This window comes from Lepisma saccharinum, chromosome 4, assembly GCF_977018435.1.
Source record: "Lepisma saccharinum chromosome 4, izLepSacc3.1, whole genome shotgun sequence".
NCBI lineage: Eukaryota > Metazoa > Arthropoda > Insecta > Zygentoma > Lepismatidae > Lepisma > Lepisma saccharinum.
The window spans coordinates 76,854,282-76,874,304 of NC_139232.1; the positions used below are offsets into that span (position 1 = coordinate 76,854,282).

At 38.7% G+C, this 20,023-nt stretch overlaps 1 protein-coding gene across 1 annotated transcript in view; it reads left to right on the plus strand.

The window, feature by feature from the left end:
* LOC145986602 (toll-like receptor 4) overlaps nucleotides 1-20,023 on the plus strand; it is a 41,026-nt gene that overhangs the window by 17,658 nt on the left and 3,345 nt on the right. Inside the window, exons 3-4 of the mRNA XM_083120800.1 lie at nucleotides 991-2,029; nucleotides 10,550-10,739. Of these exons, the coding sequence (XP_082976926.1) occupies nucleotides 991-2,029; nucleotides 10,550-10,739 (1,229 nt within the window). The remainder of the gene's footprint in view (nucleotides 1-990; nucleotides 2,030-10,549; nucleotides 10,740-20,023) is intronic.

Below are 20,023 nucleotides of genomic sequence, written 5' to 3' on the forward strand. Positions count from 1 at the left end.
TGGTCGAGTGGTTAGCACTTCACGCTGCGACGCCAAGGGTCCCGGGTTCGAATCCCGGTCGGGCTTGGTTGTTTGTGAATGTCCATTCATCAATTTCATCATTTCATCACTCATCCCCATCTTCGCAAATTAGCCAAGAGGCACAAAATGCGAAGTAAAATAAACTAAATCAATCAATCAATCATTACTCAATTGGATGGTTGATTGATTTCAGCATTTGAGCTGTTGTGCAATTAACACAGCAACAAACAAGCCCTTTCTATAAGCAAACATTGGAATATTTGCGCAAATTAATATTCCATCTATGACAAAGCTGAGGGTGTAAAAGCAACAAGGATAAACAGAGGTCAATCTCCCATGTCAGAAACATCACAGACAATTATCCTGATCATGATTTTGTATGTGGGAGCCTCGTTTACTCGAATGGTGTGCTGTTACAATGAGAACTTTGGAAACACCTCTACACCCCGTGGTGGAAGGTTACGTATCATCCTTTGTTATAAGCCTTTCTCTCTCATTTTTCATAAAATGGAAAATAAAACAAGAAATTTGAAATATGGTATACAATATTAGAAATTACTTGGCATGTTACATAACATGGACTGTATCAACTGTCAGTAAGCACATTACTGCCGCTTGTACTATTACGTTCAGACAAAGATGATGGGAAGTAGCTAGACAGAAAGAGCATCAGAGGTATCATGAGCACCATTCAAGAAACCTGTCAAAATGCGTTGTTGTAGAATTTGAACATCAAGAAATATGTAAAGTGTCTGCATTTCAAATTCTTCGTATTCTTCAAGTATTCATACAAAAGAATCTTGAAAATACTAAATTTTCCCCGCATTATAAATTGTTTCTGATTTTTTAATATCAACTGTTACTTTGTCTACTAGCTACAAACTATTATCAAAATACTCAATTATTTAATGATTAAGAATAGCATAAGTAAAAAGTCTCCTGATTTATTTTTTATCCTTTATTCCTTAGATTCTACTGATGTACCAAATCTGCAATACCTGGACTTGAGTTCAAATAGACTTGGAGATCAGTTTGATATATCAGTGCATCTATCAAAGTTTCTTTTACTTAAAAAATTGTATTTGAGCTCAAATTGTTTTACTAGTGTCACACTATCTGAACTCTTTTTGCCTCAAACTTTGGAAACACTTGATCTTTCACAAAATAACATTGAAACTCTTGGAACAAATGTGATCTCAGAAACTTTATTTCATATCAGCATACTCAACTTCAGCAGATGTAGCATCAGTGTAGTTGATGAAGAGGCTTTCAAGATGTTTCCTGCACTAACTTTTCTGGATATTTCATGGAATAGTATCAAAATTTTGTCTCCATTAACATTCAAGACGCTAGAGCACTTGAGATTTGTTGATGTTTCCAATAACCAGCTGCAAAATGCATACCACTTTGAAGTAAGTGCTTTGGATACATTAGATATGTCTCAGAATATGTTATCATCCCCAGTGGACATAATTTCCAATGGAAGTGTTACAACTTTAGATCTATCATGGAATAAAATAATTAACTGGTACAAGAATACAATTTTTTCCAATACTGAAGAAAGCTTTGTGCAAAGCATAAATTTTTCCAACAATAAAATCTCAACAATCACAGCCACAATGGGCCATTCCTTAAGAAAAATATCTCTAATAGATTTAGGAGGAAATCCAATTGATTGTGGTGATTGTGCAACACTAGAATTTCAAGATTGGCTTCGGAATGAACCGAGAACTCATATTCTAATCAATGATGTCAACAAAACAGTGCAATGTACAAGTCCTAAAAAATGGACTGGCAAACCTGTATTGGAAGTGCAGTTTAAATTTTCCGAATGCTATGATACCAAGACATATATTATAGCTGTTGGTACTACAGCTGGAATATTACTCATGTTAATGATCATTATGGGTGTCATTATGTGGAAACAGCGGAAGAGAAATTTAGACTCAAGATTGCATCATGATCCTAAATTTACACCAAACAAAATGGATGCTCTTGTTCTTTACAGGTAAGTTCTTCTTTTGATGCTAATAGAATATGTTACTCTTGCACTAGCACATGTAATGATGACTTCTGTCCTTGTGCAAGAAATTATATGTCTTACTAAAACACATTAGTAACAAAATGTGTCATAACAAAGAAATAATTACTTCAGAATTTCTCATTTCATTGCAGTATTTCAACACATTAGACTATACTCTACTATACTCCACTGTATACATATATCGTATTTCATTGTTATACTCCATGATATTTTATTATATTCCACTGTAACCATACATTGTATTGGCATCGTATTACTGTATTGTAATTAATGTGCATGATATTGTAAACACAAATTCATAATATTTACATTGCAGTATTTCATCACATTAGACTATATATACTCCACTATATTTCACTTTATACATATTTCATTGTATGATATATTGCAATGTTTATGATATTGTAAACACAAATTGACATGTCCGATATCTCAGCATGTAAATGCAAACAAGTGATTCATGGATTAAATAAAATCAATCAATCAATCTCAAAAACTATTTCACTTTGAAATTAATGTTCAACATTTGAGCTTTCTGTTATTCAAATGTAAATCTTAATTCTAAATTAGAATTGCAATATGTGTGAGTTAATAAATCCATGTCACCTGTATTCATGCTTAGTGAAGTAGGAAAGATAGATTATTGGAAGTGAAAAATAGTACTTGAACTTGTTAGTTGAGCAGATGTTTGCTCGAGACTTGGGGCCAGCTAGCAGGATGCTTGCTTGCTTTATCGTGGCTCACAGCGCCTATCCTTTGCGGTTTCTAGCCATCGGGACCGCTTGATTTGATCCGACTTCTTCTTGTCTCCTGTCGTTATTCCTTATGGCACCTGCACAATACACTTTCACTTTCACTCGTGATTTTCACTATGGGAGGGTATCCTGTTAGGTATGTTACACTGTGATCTTCCTTATTGTTTTTGTTTACATTGAGATGTTGTGTTTTCGTGCGAAGCTATATAGCGTCCACATGATGGGAGCTCGAGGCTGACTTATCAGGGTTGGGATTGACGCCGGAAATGGAACAGCTAGTCGAAGTAGGGTTTGATACAACTGTTCCCGATGGGCTTGTCGTAAGGGGCATTGGAAAAACAGATGAGTTATTGTTTGGCTGGGTTCTCCGCATTGACAGGAAGTTATAGGTACCGCATTTATCCTTGCCAAATGTTGATTCACCAGAACGTGACCCGTGCGCATTCTCAAGGTGAACACAATCACGGCCCGTGGCATTTTCAAAGATTGATACCAAGGTTGTTTTGTGCCGATGTGCGTGTTCCACTTATAGGTGGTTGTGTTTTGTAATTCGTGTGCACACCATTCATCCCATTCGTGTTGGATTTTCATTTTTACGCGAGGGAGCAAGTCTGTGTAAGGCAAGCGTAAGGGGGTTACGTGTTCGAGTGTCCGAGCTTGCTTTGCGTAGATGTCTACGAAGTCGTGAGATTTGTTTTGATTGGAATGTGCCTTGATGTAGGTAAAGGTCACTTCTTGTCCCCGTTTTCGGAGCCGTAACGCTGCACTTTGAATAAGATATGGGAAAATCGTAAGTTTATAGGCTGCAGTGCCTGCTCTTGACAACGTTTGGAGCACGCTTAAGGCGTCGGTCAGTATAAGACATTGTGGCAGGCCCGACGCGAGGATATGAAGTAATGCTCTATATATTGCATAGCATTCCGCCGAAAAAATTGACGCGTCGGGAGGTAATTTAAATTGTCTAATTATGTTCTGGGACGGGATATAAAATGCAGAACCTACTGCGGTATTGTCTTTTGATCCATCCGTGTATATTAATGTCGACTCCGGCCATCTTTCTTGATATTTTCCATGTTCACCACGGTCGGCGTAATGAATATCTAGATTTGGCTCTATGGGGATATTTAATTGATATATGAGTGGGTGGTCGTGGGTAAATGACAGCTGATAGGCCTCTGTGTCTATGAAATAGCAGTATAGGAAATAATATCGGGGGGTTGAGTGATCTATACGCTTTATTATCTCCCATTGTCTTTGGATGGCAAATTCTCTATTAAAAGGGTGGGGGTGTATAGCCCATGTTTTGAGTAAAAATTGTACCGTGAGTTTTTTTCGTCTGTGAGTAAGTGATTGTTCATTACTCTCGAGATAGACACTCATGTTTGGGCTGGAAGGCATTAGGCCGAGGCACGTTCGTAAAGCCTGTCGTTGTAAGATATCTAATGAGTTCAGGGTTTTTGTGTTTGCCCCACCGTATACTGGGGCTGCGTAATCGTATAATGATCGAAAGCAATTTTTATAAAATAAGAGCATAATGTATGGATGACTCCCCCACTTAGTGGTGGATATGCTTCGTAATATGTTAATAATTTTTTTTCCTTTTACTTTGAGGTATTCAATGTGGGGTCTCCACGTTAGTTTTCTGTCAAAAAAAACTCCGAGATATTTATAGGAGTCTACAAAAGGTATATTTTGGATACTTGGTATATTGTTTGGATAAGTTAAAGGTTGTCGGTGATTGAAAATTAGGATTTTTGATTTGGAGGGTGAGAAGGTTAGTCCTATACTCCAGAGGTTATCCCGAAGTACTGTAATAGCCCTTTTTAGAGCAAGTATGCCTTGAGTGGCATCAGAAGTTTGTTTATAACAACATAAATCGTCGGCGTATTGTAATACTTTAAAGTCAGCGAGATCTAATTGGTGGATGTGGTGGGTATATATATTGAATAGTAGGGGGCTGAGGGGGGACCCCTGTGGTATTCCGGTTCGTACTTTTCTGGCCCCGTCCACTCGATCATCGAACCAAAATACAAGATTTCGTTCATTATATAAATTCCAGATAATATTAGCAACGGAAGGGTGTATTGATAATTTGTCTAATACATTGCATAGTATTGGGACGTAAACCGAATCATAGGCTTTCTCAATGTCTGTAAACAGGCTAAAACAATAGTCCTTAGTTATCTGACTATTTTGAATTGCTACTGTGAGAGTGGATACGGCATCTTGGCTGCCGTGATTGAGCCTGAATCCCATTTGTGTTGGGGGGAAAAATTGTTGCTTTTCCAGGGTCCAGTTTATTCGATGTTGTAATGTTTTTTCAAAAAGTTTGGTGAGTACCGGAATTAATACTATGGGTCGATACGATTGTGCGTTATTGCGAGGTTTGGATGGTTTGAGGATAGGAATTACGACATGATTGTTCCAGGTTATGGGGATAATACCGGTGCGATATATTTCATTGTAAATTTGTACAATGAGGTGGATACCTTCGTCCGGCAAGTGGCGAAGTACGTCATATGTAATGCCGTCATATCCTGGTGCGGTATTTTTGAGGGAGTCCAAGGTATTTGTGAGTTCTAATGCGGTCACCGCGGGAAAGTCATCTGTGAATGTTGCGTTTAATCTTTCGTCGTGTTTATAACCCGAGCTAACCGAGGGGGGTGTTAATAAAGATATGAAGTCGTTTTCCCAGGTTCGGTCTAGCGTTTTCACCTTACTTTGGGTGGGTTTGCGAATGGAGTTAAATTTGTGCCAAATGGAGCTTATGCTATCGCTGCGATCTAATGTATTGCAAAAGTTTTGCCATGCTGCTCTCTTCGCCTGGAGGTAAGTTTTTTTCGCTTTCGCTTGTAGGCGTTTTAGTTCAATCAAATTTTCTCGGAGGTGGCGTCTTTCATATTTTCGGAGTTGTTGTCGTTTTCTGATTTTAATGGTTTCGCAATCTCTCGTCCACCAACTTATGGATGGATATCTGGCCGGGATACTAAAGCGGGTACGAGTAGCACTGTGGTCCATAGCGACCGTAATCATTTCGATGAGATTGGAGTAAACTAGGTTGATATTTCGGAATGATAAAATTGGCATGTATATCCGTGAGAACGTGGCTTTGAACGCATCCCAGTTAATGGAGGCTTTATTCCATCGCCGTACTGGGGGTGTCTGGCTGTTAGCTAAGCCTGGGGGTCGGAGATTGTGACGACGTCTGATCAAGAGAATGGGTGTGTGATCGCTTCCCCGTAAGTCTGCGTCTTTATACCACGCGAACTGAGGGAAAATTTCCGGAGACGTTATCGTCAGGTCGATGCAGGATGGGTTATTTCCGTTGAGAGGGTAATGAGTGGGGGTGCCATCGTTACAGAGAATGAGGTTATTCTCAGTGATCCATGTGTCAATTGCGTTACCTAGTCTGTCGTTATGTTTGTCCCCCCACGTTGAGTGGTGTCCATTAAAGTCACCTAAAAGGGCAATAGGTCCGGGAACGTGTTGTATCATTTCTTGAAGGTCTCGTGCTCGTATGCGTTGGGAGTTAGTATTGGAAGGGATGTATATCGATATGACTGTGAATGTTCGTAGGAAGATAGAAACGCGGATAGCTACTATTTCTGCTTGGAAATCTTGTTTTAATCTGATGTCATGCGGAATCCGGACTTCTGTATGTTGAATTTTTTCGTGTACGAATATTACCGTTCCCCTATTAGTTGTTGGTGTACCGTATAGATTATAATGCGCAAGACGATATTTTTCGCGTTTGGTACCTTTAACTTCCTGTAAACAGAGAATTTGCGGTTGATATTCGGCAATTATGTCTAGTAATTCAAGTTTTCTCGCGGAGAAGCTATTAACATTCCATTGTACTATTGTTTCCATTTCCGGTATCCATCGGAAACCTTGCTCTGTCAATGTGTGGATTCTATGATAGCCAGGAGATTAGATGTTAAAGATTGGATTTGTTTGATGAGTTGAATGCGACGATTTTTGTTTTCTGTTTCCCGCACCGCGTCCCATAAATTGGGAATCATGTCTAGAATCGAGTTGTAGATAAGATTGTGTTCTATTGGTATATGCTCTGGGGTTGAGTTATTCGAGAACACATTTGTTGGTGGCCGAACAGGATTCACTCTATCTATCTCCCTCTTACTTGTCAAAGCAGCGGGCCGGGCATTTTGTCCTATCGGTTTGGAATAATTACTTTCTGTGTCGGAGGTGGGACTGGAGGTCATGATTAACCCTTCATCATCATCATACCAGTTCCTGCTATTGTACGTTTTGCGGGGTTGATGGTCGTCTTTTCTTTTTGTTTTGGATGTTTTGGGTCGCCTTGGCGGTTTAATGGCATCAGTAGGGGAAGTATTTTCTAATACTGGTTCTTCCCTTGTGAGCACCGATTGCGTATGATTCAATATCTGATAGTTATTGACCGTTTGTGTAGAATGGGGCAAGTCAAGTCTAGTGTTGTCCACCGAACGTTCCGACCTTGGAAGACGTAATGGGGGGAAATTAGCACCTGTGAATCTTGGGCGGAGAACTTCCTCCCTGGTGGGGCTGGGAATAAAAATCCCTTGTAGTTTGTTTTTTGCCTCGTGGTATGAAATGTTTTCTTCAGCCATTTTGTTTTGTATGGCTGATTCAAGTCTACGTCGGGGGCAATTTTTTGATAAAGAGGAATGGGGTTCTTTGCAGTTAATACACAAGGGTGAACTGTCGCACTGGTCTTCATGTTTATCTTTGGCACAATTGGCACACACGGGTTTCGAACGGCACTGTTTGTGGTGGTGCGAATAACGCCAACATTGGGAACATTGCAAAACTGCTCTTGTTCGAGGTGTTACTTCGTGTATTTGGCTATTAATGATGATTTTATCAGGTATTTGGTTCCCGCGGAAGGTAACACAGAAAAGTTTTGTTGGAACGAGGTCGAAAGTCCCATCTTCTCGCCAGATCTTTTTCGGCAAGCGTTTGACTGTGAGAACTCTGATGGGGCTTTCTATACCTTCCAATACATCTTGTTCGGAGGTATCATGTTCAATACCAAATACCAGACCCTCCCTTTGAACTAATGAAAGTGGCACCCGCGATTGAACCAGCATTTCCCGATGCAAAGCAGTCTGCAGCATGAAATTATTAGCAGCCCTTGCTGTTTTGAATGTTACCCGGACCCGATTGATACCACATTGTTCTACCAAGTTCACGGTCACATTTTTTTTCCTGAGAATGTTTCCGACGCTACCTGCGGCAAGTCTTTTCGCGTTTTTCTCAATGCCGTCCAGAAGGACGACATATGGTCCCGGCATGTCTTTGTCGTACCAGTATTCGGGAAGAGTGGGTTGAATTTCGGAAATAGTGTCTCCGCGGGGAACTTTGTCGGGCTGGATCGATTCCTCCATTTCATCCCGGTGACGTTTTTGGGTGTTTTTGTCCGCACTTATCTGAGAGGGTGTTATGTGGTTAGTCTTGGGTGGCGATGAGGGTTGATCTATTGTGTCCATGTCGGTGTCCGGGGATTCGTTCCCGTCCATGGCCGTTCGGGTCGGCTACCCGGTTGAAGGTATGCGTATCACTGTTCTATTAAACCACGCGGTATGTGTTCCTATACAATACCTGTTCACTACACTATCACTTGGTAGCAAAATCGCGAGAACTAGTTGAGCGTGTAACCACTGCACGAGGATCTGCATACGTACGTCTTGATCCTGTCAAGGTTCCAGTTGAACTCCTCCTAGCAGGATGCTCCTATGGTTTAGCATGATGACAGTGAGATGACTGGAGGATGCTTTGCATACATTTTTCTAGTTACATTTCCACACATACTTTCTCACCAGGCACTGGGGGAAGCAAGTCAGTCTCATGGTGGGTCATTAAACACTACACTTAATTACAGTGCACATTAAATATTAACTACATTTTTAAACCTTACCTGAAACTAGAGACACTTAAACTGCAAAAATATGCAGGCAAAGTGACATTTAAAATATGGAAAGAAGTGCAAGTATAGGCATTAAAACAACAACCAACAGAAAGAAGACACTATAAAGAGAATTGAATGTTACTATTGTTGGTAACGACAAGCATGATCATATATATATATATATATATATAAAGAATTAATGGGAAGGTTTCAACTTTCACCAGCCCAAGGATAGTAAAATTTCAATGGTTATAGACCATTAATGATAATAGTAATAACTAATTGCTTGATGTTATTGAGTATTTTTAAAAGGGTTATTAATTATTGTTATCATTAAATAATTTTAAGTCCTGCACTGGGCTCGGACTACGGGACACGTGTTGGTTCAAGTCTCCTTGGGGGAAAGCATAAGAACTTTTCTCATGAGATTGGGAAGCTACGAATGAGTAGCATAGCATGGTCATAGAAACCTACAACGACGACAGAGGGGTTTGTGGTGCTGACCACATGTCACTTCGTAACTGGTTGATCGCCCACCTCTGATGAGCCATGTGTGAGTTAGGCCAGCACTCAGTAGGTAGGCTTTGGTCCTCAAGCGCTGTTGTGACACAGATTATTATTATTATTTATTTCCTTTTAAACAATCTCATTGTATGTATCAATGTACACCTATTAGCAGCAACATTATTTTTCTTCATTATGTCTATTGTTGGAGTACATTTCTATTTCCATTTTCAGCTTTTGAAAAATCTATCAAAATATTCTGAATTTTCACTTTTTGAAGCTACATACAATTAATTATTGCCAATTACAGTATATCTTTTCCATAAAAAATTCTAATTGAGAATATCTAACCATCCATTACAAACCAAATTTTTCCAAGTACTATAATAAAATGATTAATTATGCATTAGATTATGTAATTAATGTAAAATCTTTGCCAAACCAAAGGGAGGGGTTTGGACCTGTTAAACAAGTCTTAAAATTAAAATATGCCATTTAAAATGTAATGCTTTATAGCACAACCTTTGTCTCTCCTTTCTTTGAGAGTTTAGACCACTTGTAGTGGCTAGACTAATTCATGGAAAATAAATGTAGCATTTGGTAAACCAACCCCTGTTTGGAATGCCCAAATTCTCCATTAGTAAAGATTTACATATATAAGATATTTCTAAGTCGCATCATAATGCCTAATGGGCTGAAGTAAAGATGCTGCATACGGAAATGCAAATAAAATGTTTCCTACGAGTTTTGCTAGAAGGTTGCATTACTGGCTGAAATATCATTAAGTCGAGGGTAGGCCACAGAGATAAGTTAGGCTAACTCTGTGTTAATGAAAGTACCAATTGCAAGGCCATAGATACGTTTTGTTGATTTATGGAATTTTGTGGATTTGGTCAATGCACCTATGGAAACACTCTGTAAATATAGAAACAGCATATAATAAATTGATGCAATCCCCTAAGATAATGCTTTGATTTGATGAACTAACTCCATAAGCTAAAGTTCTGCCAATTACCAGTAGTTTATTCACTTTATGTACTGTGTATTGCATTGTAAACAAACCTAGGGACAGATATAAATATTGTATGTATGACTCCCTTTCCGAAATTGGAGCGTTACTGTTAATCTGCTCTCGAGACATCCAGAGAGAGGTGTGGAAGAATGGATGAATGAAGGGAAGTAATCCAGGGCAGGATTAAAGTAGGAAGTCGGGGACACAATAAATTGTAAAGTGTTGATTCTTGGTTATTCATTAATGACAAAGGTAGCCTTATATTTCATTATGATGTTGGTTTCTTATGTTTTATTTTTCCACAGTTCTATGGACCAAAGTTGGATTACAGACGAACTGAAACCAACTCTACAGAGAGAGCCTCATAATTTTCAACTTTTCCTGTACAATGCAGATGACTTAGCAAGTTACATTGCATGCCCTTTAATTGATTGCATTCTTGTAATGTGTAAGTCAGTAATTCTTGTATTAACTGACAATTTCTTACATAACGAGGTAAGTGTTTAATTATTCTTTTAAAATTCCTTCTTCTCTTTATAGCTCTGTGGTTTGTATTGAACCAGAACTCTCCAAACAATCTTCCCTATTTTTTCTGTTCAAAGTTTAGAACCTTCATCCTCTTGTTCCCATTTCTCTCAAGTCTCCCTCTGCATCATTCTCCTGCCCTGTTTTTCTGGACTCGCAGCACATCATATCTCAGGTAATGTGAATAGTTTGAAAATCTCATAAGATATTTACTGAGTAGGACCACCACATCACTACCACTACAAGAAAAAAAGATGACACACTGTCCCACAATGTCAGATTTTAAGTAAAAATTTAGGGAACAATTTCACGGTAAATAATATACTGTACTAGGAAATATATTAGCAAATTTTGTGAAATTGCTACTACATTTTCAGTTAAAGAAAAAAGTTTTTTAATTAATTCTGAAGTATTAAATTCCCAGTTTTATATTCGATAGAAGCAATACAGTTGCTTTCAAGCATACTTGTTGGAGGAATCAATTTTTCTAAAATTTTGTTTTAGATCAAAATCTTATTATAAAAATGTGAACGATTATAATGTTTGAAATTGAACTGAACGGACTGAAATACCAATACCCAACCTTTTACAGAAGGTATGTGTAAATTATATCTATTATCAGTCAGTATGCTGACATCAGGGGTGCCCACAGGGGTTATTATGGTGCAGACTATGGCATCGAATTTTTTGGGTAGGATTTTTTCTTAAAATTCAACATTTATATATTTTTCTAAAATATACTTGATATACTTGTATGTAAAAAGTTTTCACCTTAGGTGCAATTTATTTAATCCACTGATGAAGAGAATGAAGTATTTTGAGAAAGGGGTGCCCACATAACAGTACAGCATTAGATACAAGTTGAATTACGTTGTCACAAGGGAATTGTGATGGTAATATGTATCGAAGGGGGAGGGGGGCAATATCCAACTGTTACATTTCAGGCTTTAAATTGACATGTAAATTGTGGTGGGGAATTGAGAATTAAACAATATCTAACTCTTGAATATCAGTGTTAAGTCTTAGATTATGATGGGAATTTTAATTAGGGGGATTGCATTAAGTTGGGGGTTGGGTATCCAATTCTTGTGTATTACTATTACATCTTAGACTGTTGTGGAAATTCTGGTCTGAGAATTATTTGTTTTGGAGGGAACAATATCCACTCTTCAATATCAACAGTAAGTCTAAAACTTACATGCAAATTTTGGTGGGAGGATTGAGTATTAAATTTGGAAGGTGAGAGATATGAAACTCTTGAGAAAGTGTTATGTCTTAGATTGTCAAGGGATTTCTGTAGTTGATAGGGGAGGGTTTGAACATTATATTTTAGGGACTGTATTTAGTGATATGGTATGCACACGTTTTCGGCGCTGATCATGCAAGAAGAGAAGCTGGAAATGAGCAAATATCGTGGGATCCTATGAAAGTATTGCCCATTAAATTAATATTCTTGTAAGACTGCAAGAAAATGGATGTAAAAATTTTCTCACTCGCTTTGCTTGCAATAATGCGTAACAAAAATGTATGCCTAGCATTTTGATGAGGTGATTGTGAAGAATTATACTGTAGCTGCATCACGAAACATAAACAATATTTTCAGTATAGATTGATAATATCATTTCTTAAAATATAATGGTTAGTGTTACTCTTGCCCAGGATAGGGACAGATGGAAGGCTTGTGTTGCTGCAGCCATAAACTTTCAGGATTAAGAAGGCTAGAGTGTTAGTTAGTTAATAAGGCTAGTGTCATTATACTGCTTAATTTAAAGCAGCTGCTTCATTTTGATGATGTAGTTATATTAGCAATACTATTTTATTATTGATATCCTATATTCTGTAATAGTTATTATACTAAGTGTACTTTATAGTAAGACCTTGCACATTACCTGATAAAACAGAAAATAAGTAATAACAAATTCATATTTCTAACTTCTTGTCAAAGGACAATGTTACTTTAGCAAAGAAAATTTGCACTCAAATGAATCCATCAAAGCTGCAGTTTCATCCTACATCTTGCCTGTTCAATGTACATGGCAGAACTGTATGTAGTCCTCAAGGCATTGGACTTTGCTGATATTAACTCCCTGCAGAAAGTCATTTTGTGCACAGATTCCACCAGTGTGCTTTAGACTCTGCGATTACCAAATTCCAGACATCCTGTAGTGCAGCGTATCTTTGGACGGCTAGTGTCCTTGTGTGCAAGAGCTGAAGTTCACTTCTGTTGGATCCCTAGTCACGTGGGCACCAAGGGGAATGAAGCAGCCAATGCTGTGGCTAAGTCTGCTGATGCAGAGGGTGGCATTCTCGTCCATCTTCTGCCATTTAGGGACCTTCAGAATGTTTTCGTATTTCAATTCTTAAGATGTGGCAGGCAGAGTGGGAACAAGATAAGGGGGAACAAGCTTCGAGCTATCAAGCCCATCCATCACTGGTGCTTGGCGTTTCTCGTCTCTTTCCTCCCATCGAGAAGAAATAATTTTTATGCAGATCCGAATAGGACACAGCCGTTTGACACATTGTCACTTACTGAAAGGACTGGACCCTCCATTGTGCCGCACTTGCAATGTTGTTTTAAGTGTTCGACACATTCTTCTCAAATGTGCCGATTTCAATCACCTCAGACAATTTTAATACAATTCCAATTCAAAAGAATCCATGTAATTTATTGATATGGATTACTAAAAATATTATGTACCTGAAGCAGAGAAGGCGAGTTCTTTGAAGGAGGCATCTTATTATATTCTTGTCTCGGCCTTAGGAATTTCTAGCACTGTCTCATGAAGTAATAATTGAAACAAGCCATTTTGGTTAAGGACATGCGGAACAGTCTTCACGAGGCTCTTCCCAAGCTCTTCCCCATGGAAGTGTTGCCAACTTAGCTCTCTTGGAACTAGATCTGGCTCCACTATGATGCCATCACTGGTTCCAGCCCACATAGACCAACTTGTGCCATGATTATACATTTTGCACGTGACATGATATTGTTATATTGGCTACGTCACCCCATCTCCTCTTATATCCCCAGCTACTTATTTTATAGCACCGTGTTGACGTGACATTGACATAATATTGTTATCTGTGTATACTTTATTTTCGATTTCATATGACCATAGGTGGATAATTGAGATGTGTGATGCCTCCGAATCTAAATGGTGAAAACTAAGAATAAATTGTCATAAATTTAGAGTTAACGGTAATAGCAGCACCCCCCCCCCTTGTCAACTAACATTACCCTAGGAAGCACTTTATCCAGCCTTCGTAAATCTAGCTCCTTGAAAGTCAGTTTTAACTCAATTTAAGGTGACATTTATCTCTTTTATGCACATCAGGTTTTGCAACACTGCTAGGAAGGCCATAGAAGGCAAGGAGAAATGCATTGGGCTTATGGGAGTATTATTTGATTTGTTCTCTTGGGAATATCCGATGTATAGAAAAAAAAATATCAACGGGAAGAGAGCAGTTTGAAGATGCATTTCAACAGTGGAAAGTCAAAACTTACATTTCATTAGCTGTAACTTAGTGTTGAAGTTAATTCCCCATAAGGAATACATGGGATTCCAAAAATTCTTATTCATCATATTTTTCAAACATCATGTCCAGCTTAATAATCAACATAAAAAAACTGCAGTTTCATCCTACATCTTGCCTGTTCAATGTACACGGCAGAACTGTATGTAGTCCTCAAGGCATTGGACTTTGCTGATATTAACTCCCTGCAGAAAGTCATTTTGTGCACAGATTCCACCAGTGTGCTTTAGACTCTGCGATTACCAAATTCCAGACATCCTGTAGTGCAGCGTATCTTTGGACGGCTAGTGTCCTTGTGTGCAAGAGCTGAAGTTCACTTCTGTTGGATCCCTAGTCACGTGGGCACCAAGGGGAATGAAGCAGCCAATGCTGTGGCTAAGTCTGCTGATGCAGAGGGTGGCATTCTCGTCCATCTTCTGCCATTTAGGGACCTTCAGAATGTTTTCGTATTTCAATTCTTAAGATGTGGCAGGCAGAGTGGGAACAAGATAAGGGGGAACAAGCTTCGAGCTATCAAGCCCATCCATCACTGGTGCTTGGCGTTTCTCGTCTCTTTCCTCCCATCGAGAAGAAATAATTTTTATGCAGATCCGAATAGGACACAGCCGTTTGACACATTGTCACTTACTGAAAGGACTGGACCCTCCATTGTGCCGCACTTGCAATGTTGTTTTAAGTGTTCGACACATTCTTCTCAAATGTGCCGATTTCAATCACCTCAGACAATTTTAATACAATTCCAATTCAAAAGAATCCATGTAATTTATTGATATGGATTACTAAAAATATTATGTACCTGAAGCAGAGAAGGCGAGTTCTTTGAAGGAGGCATCTTATTATATTCTTGTCTCGGCCTTAGGAATTTCTAGCACTGTCTCATGAAGTAATAATTGAAACAAGCCATTTTGGTTAAGGACATGCGGAACAGTCTTCACGAGGCTCTTCCCAAGCTCTTCCCCATGGAAGTGTTGCCAACTTAGCTCTCTTGGAACTAGATCTGGCTCCACTATGATGCCATCACTGGTTCCAGCCCACATAGACCAACTTGTGCCATGATTATACATTTTGCACGTGACATGATATTGTTATATTGGCTACGTCACCCCATCTCCTCTTATATCCCCAGCTACTTATTTTATAGCACCGTGTTGACGTGACATTGACATAATATTGTTATCTGTGTATACTTTATTTTCGATTTCATATGACCATAGGTGGATAATTGAGATGTGTGATGCCTCCGAATCTAAATGGTGAAAACTAAGAATAAATTATCATAAATTTAGAGTTAACGGTAATAGCAGCACCCCCCCCCCCCCTTAGTCAACTAACATTACCCTAGGAAGCACTTTATCCAGCCTTCGTAAATCTAGCTCCTTGAAAGTCAGTTTTAACTCTATTTAAGGTGACATTTATCTCTTTTATGCACATCAGGTTTTGCAACACTGCTAGGAAGGCCATAGAAGGCAAGGAGAAATGCATTGGGCTTATGGGAGTATTATTTGATTTGTTCTCTTGGGAATATCCGATGTATAGAAAAAAAAATATCAACGGGAAGAGAGCAGTTTGAAGATGCATTTCAACAGTGGAAAGTCAAAACTTACATTTCATTAGCTGTAACTTAGTGTTGAAGTTAATTCCCCATAAGGAATACATGGGATTCCAAAAATTCTTATTCATCATATTTTTCAAACATCATGTCCAGCTTAATAATCAACATAAAAAAACTGCAGTTTCATCCTACATCTTGCCTGTTCAATGTACACGGCAGAACTGTATGTAGTCCTCAAGGCATTGGACTTTGCTGATATTAACTCCCTGCAGAAAGTCATTTTGTGCACAGATTCCACCAGTGTGCTTTAGACTCTGTGATTACCAAATTCCAGACATCCTGTAGTGCAGCGTATCTTTGGACGGCTAGTGTCCTTGTGTGCAAGAGCTGAAGTTCACTTCTGTTGGATCCCTAGTCACGTGGGCACCAAGGGGAATGAAGCAGCCAATGCTGTGGCTAAGTCTGCTGATGCAGAGGGTGGCATTCTCGTCCATCTTCTGCCATTTAGGGACCTTCAGAATGTTTTCGTATTTCAATTCTTAAGATGTGGCAGGCAGAGTGGGAACAAGATAAGGGGGAACAAGCTTCGAGCTATCAAGCCCATCCATCACTGGTGCTTGGCGTTTCTCGTCTCTTTCCTCCCATCGAGAAGAAATAATTTTTATGCAGATCCGAATAGGACACAGCCGTTTGACACATTGTCACTTACTGAAAGGACTGGACCCTCCATTGTGCCGCACTTGCAATGTTGTTTTAAGTGTTCGACACATTCTTCTCAAATGTGCCGATTTCAATCACCTCAGACAATTTTAATACAATTCCAATTCAAAAGAATCCATGTAATTTATTGATATGGATTACTAAAAATATTATGTACCTGAAGCAGAGAAGGCGAGTTCTTTGAAGGAGGCATCTTATTATATTCTTGTCTCGGCCTTAGGAATTTCTAGCACTGTCTCATGAAGTAATAATTGAAACAAGCCATTTTGGTTAAGGACATGCGGAACAGTCTTCACGAGGCTCTTCCCAAGCTCTTCCCCATGGAAGTGTTGCCAACTTAGCTCTCTTGGAACTAGATCTGGCTCCACTATGATGCCATCACTGGTTCCAGCCCACATAGACCAACTTGTGCCATGATTATACATTTTGCACGTGACATGATATTGTTATATTGGCTACGTCACCCCATCTCCTCTTATATCCCCAGCTACTTATTTTATAGCACCGTGTTGACGTGACATTGACATAATATTGTTATCTGTGTATACTTTATTTTCGATTTCATATGACCATAGGTGGATAATTGAGATGTGTGATGCCTCCGAATCTAAATGGTGAAAACTAAGAATAAATTATCATAAATTTAGAGTTAACGGTAATAGCAGCACCCCCCCCCCCCCCTTAGTCAACTAACATTACCCTAGGAAGCACTTTATCCAGCCTTCGTAAATCTAGCTCCTTGAAAGTCAGTTTTAACTCTATTTAAGGTGACATTTATCTCTTTTATGCACATCAGGTTTTGCAACACTGCTAGGAAGGCCATAGAAGGCAAGGAGAAATGCATTGGGCTTATGGGAGTATTATTTGATTTGTTCTCTTGGGAATATCCGATGTATAGAAAAAAAAATATCAACGGGAAGAGAGCAGTTTGAAGATGCATTTCAACAGTGGAAAGTCAAAACTTACATTTCATTAGCTGTAACTTAGTGTTGAAGTTAATTCCCCATAAGGAATACATGGGATTCCAAAAATTCTTATTCATCATATTTTTCAAACATCATGTCCAGCTTAATAATCAACATAAAAAAACGCTTCCAATTACAACATGTAGAGAAATTCACACTCTTGGATACACCCAGGTTTTCTTTTTAGTAGCAGTGCCCATTCGGGCGATATTGAAATAAATGCACAATTGGTGCGTAACCGTAACTCATCCCCTTAACAGACAGTACAGCACATTATTTGGTTTGCCCAGGTTAAACTTCTGTCTTAAGTTATGTAGCAATTTGCATTAAATTCTCAAACACTGTTTAAATAATTTACTATATGACAGTTAAGATTAACTTAAGCATTTAACTAATCAATGTGCTAGCGTTCAGTTATTTAAAAAAAATTAACAATAAAAAAAATATGGACAGTTTAACAGGCTGTTGAATTCTATTACATATTTATCCAAACTATTTTGATGGGGAATATGATTGTATGCATGGTCTTGGAGGGGGGCACCACTGATTAGGCAGAGGGGCAGATGAAGTAAAGCTAAAAGAAGTTACTTTCATGACATGATTTGTGGGGATGTACATTGGCCTTCAGGGGGCCACTCCTGGCTGACATCAATGAGAAGAGCTATTCAACATTTATGCTGTGATAAGTGTTTAATCTTCTGCTACACCTCTGGACTTGTCCAAAAGATGTCTCTGGTTTCAGGATCACTGTGCACAATGAGAAGCACAGATGTAGGGTTTATGTGGGGGGTGGTGTTTAGGTGGGAGTGGTATTAGGTGAGAAGTACAGGAGGTTGGTGTCAGATTTCATGGTGGGGGGGGTGTGTGACGTAGCTTGGGATATTTGCTTAGCAATGAAGATGGAGGGATAACCACTGTTGACCAAGGCTTGATTGATTGATTTAAAATTTCTGGGTGCGTCGACACTTAAGGCCATTTCGCACCCTTCTATGTAGACCAAGGTTTGATGTATGCTGAGTTTGTAGAACTGTTGTACAGTGGGATGCATGAGCATTATTATGCAAATTGTCCATCACCATGTTTGTGCACTTTATTTGGCCCAATAAGAGCTTCAAGAATTAAAAGAAACTTCAAAACAAGCTGGTGACAACTTCTACAGCAGCAAACATAAAAATCCATCACTTAAAAACACATAGGATGTAAGAGAAATATTAATGACTGATGAGAAGCATAGTTTCATTCTGCCTTTGTGGTGAAAGCTTTCTCATTTCTAAAACCTAATGGATGAAGATATGTATAACGTTTTCAGCAGATTCTTAGCATACATGTTTTTATCAGGCCCGTAGCCAGAATTGGTCTCCAGGGGGGGGGGGGGGTCACAGGTTATCAGGGGGGCTTATAAACCAAGTTCATTTTTCTAAAGTTTAGCAGTATTAAATTAAGGTAAATTATGTGTGTCGGGGTCATTGAGTTAATATAAAATATAAAATTTAGAGATATTTAAAGAACTAGTATTTGTATATCATCTAAAACATCTCTTGAAGTGTTAATTGACTGGTAGTGACACTATCCCTTAATGCACACTCCATATTATTTTTGATGACACAATTATTTATATCATACAAGTTAAAATAAACAATATTCACTTCAATCATAGTTCCTACCATACATTCCACCCCCAGCAGATGCAATAAAACTCCCCTTGATTCCCAAATCTTGGGATCTATTGACATTTGACGCAGATGTGGAAGGAATGGGAATGATGACATCAAAGTCACAGATTTCTGTCAAACGAGAGCCTGCAACAGGGGTTGGGAAGGTACAGATAAAGAAGCTCCCTTCTGGAAGAAATTTCTAAAGTCTATTACTGGGATTCCCAAACTTTTTTGTTTCACGGCTCCTTTAGTATTTCAAGATTTTTGCGTGGCACCCAAGTCAGAATGTCAGCCTATCTAGCATTTTCAACGCTCAGTTAGTGTGGTTGGGTTGCTTCAAATTCAGAAACATCTTAAATGTAAAAAGTACTAAATAAGCACATATTTAGAAAAATCATATCATTTCTGTGAAAATATCGGAACATTTCGCTGCTCCCCTGCAAGCTAGCCACAGATCTCCAAGGTGGTGCGGTGCACACTTTGGGAATCACTGGTCTAGAGAATCTTCTAAATACTTGCTCTTATTTAGACTTCCGCTCATAAACAAGATTGAACGAATATAATAGCTTCTGTTCATGTTCTGTGAATTTATTTTTCATCAAGTTGTGAGCCAAATAATATCTGCTGTCTACATTTTCATTCTTCACTGCAAACAAATTAGAATACAAAATAGTTTTACCTAATGTCAAGGGGGCTGGTGGCAGTGCCAGGGGGCTGAGCTCCCTCTGGCCCCTGTCTGGCTATGGGCCTGGTTTTTATCCTTCAAGACCATTGATTGAATGTTCATGGTTATCAATCTGTTTCCCAGTATAGTATATTGCTTGGTTTAAA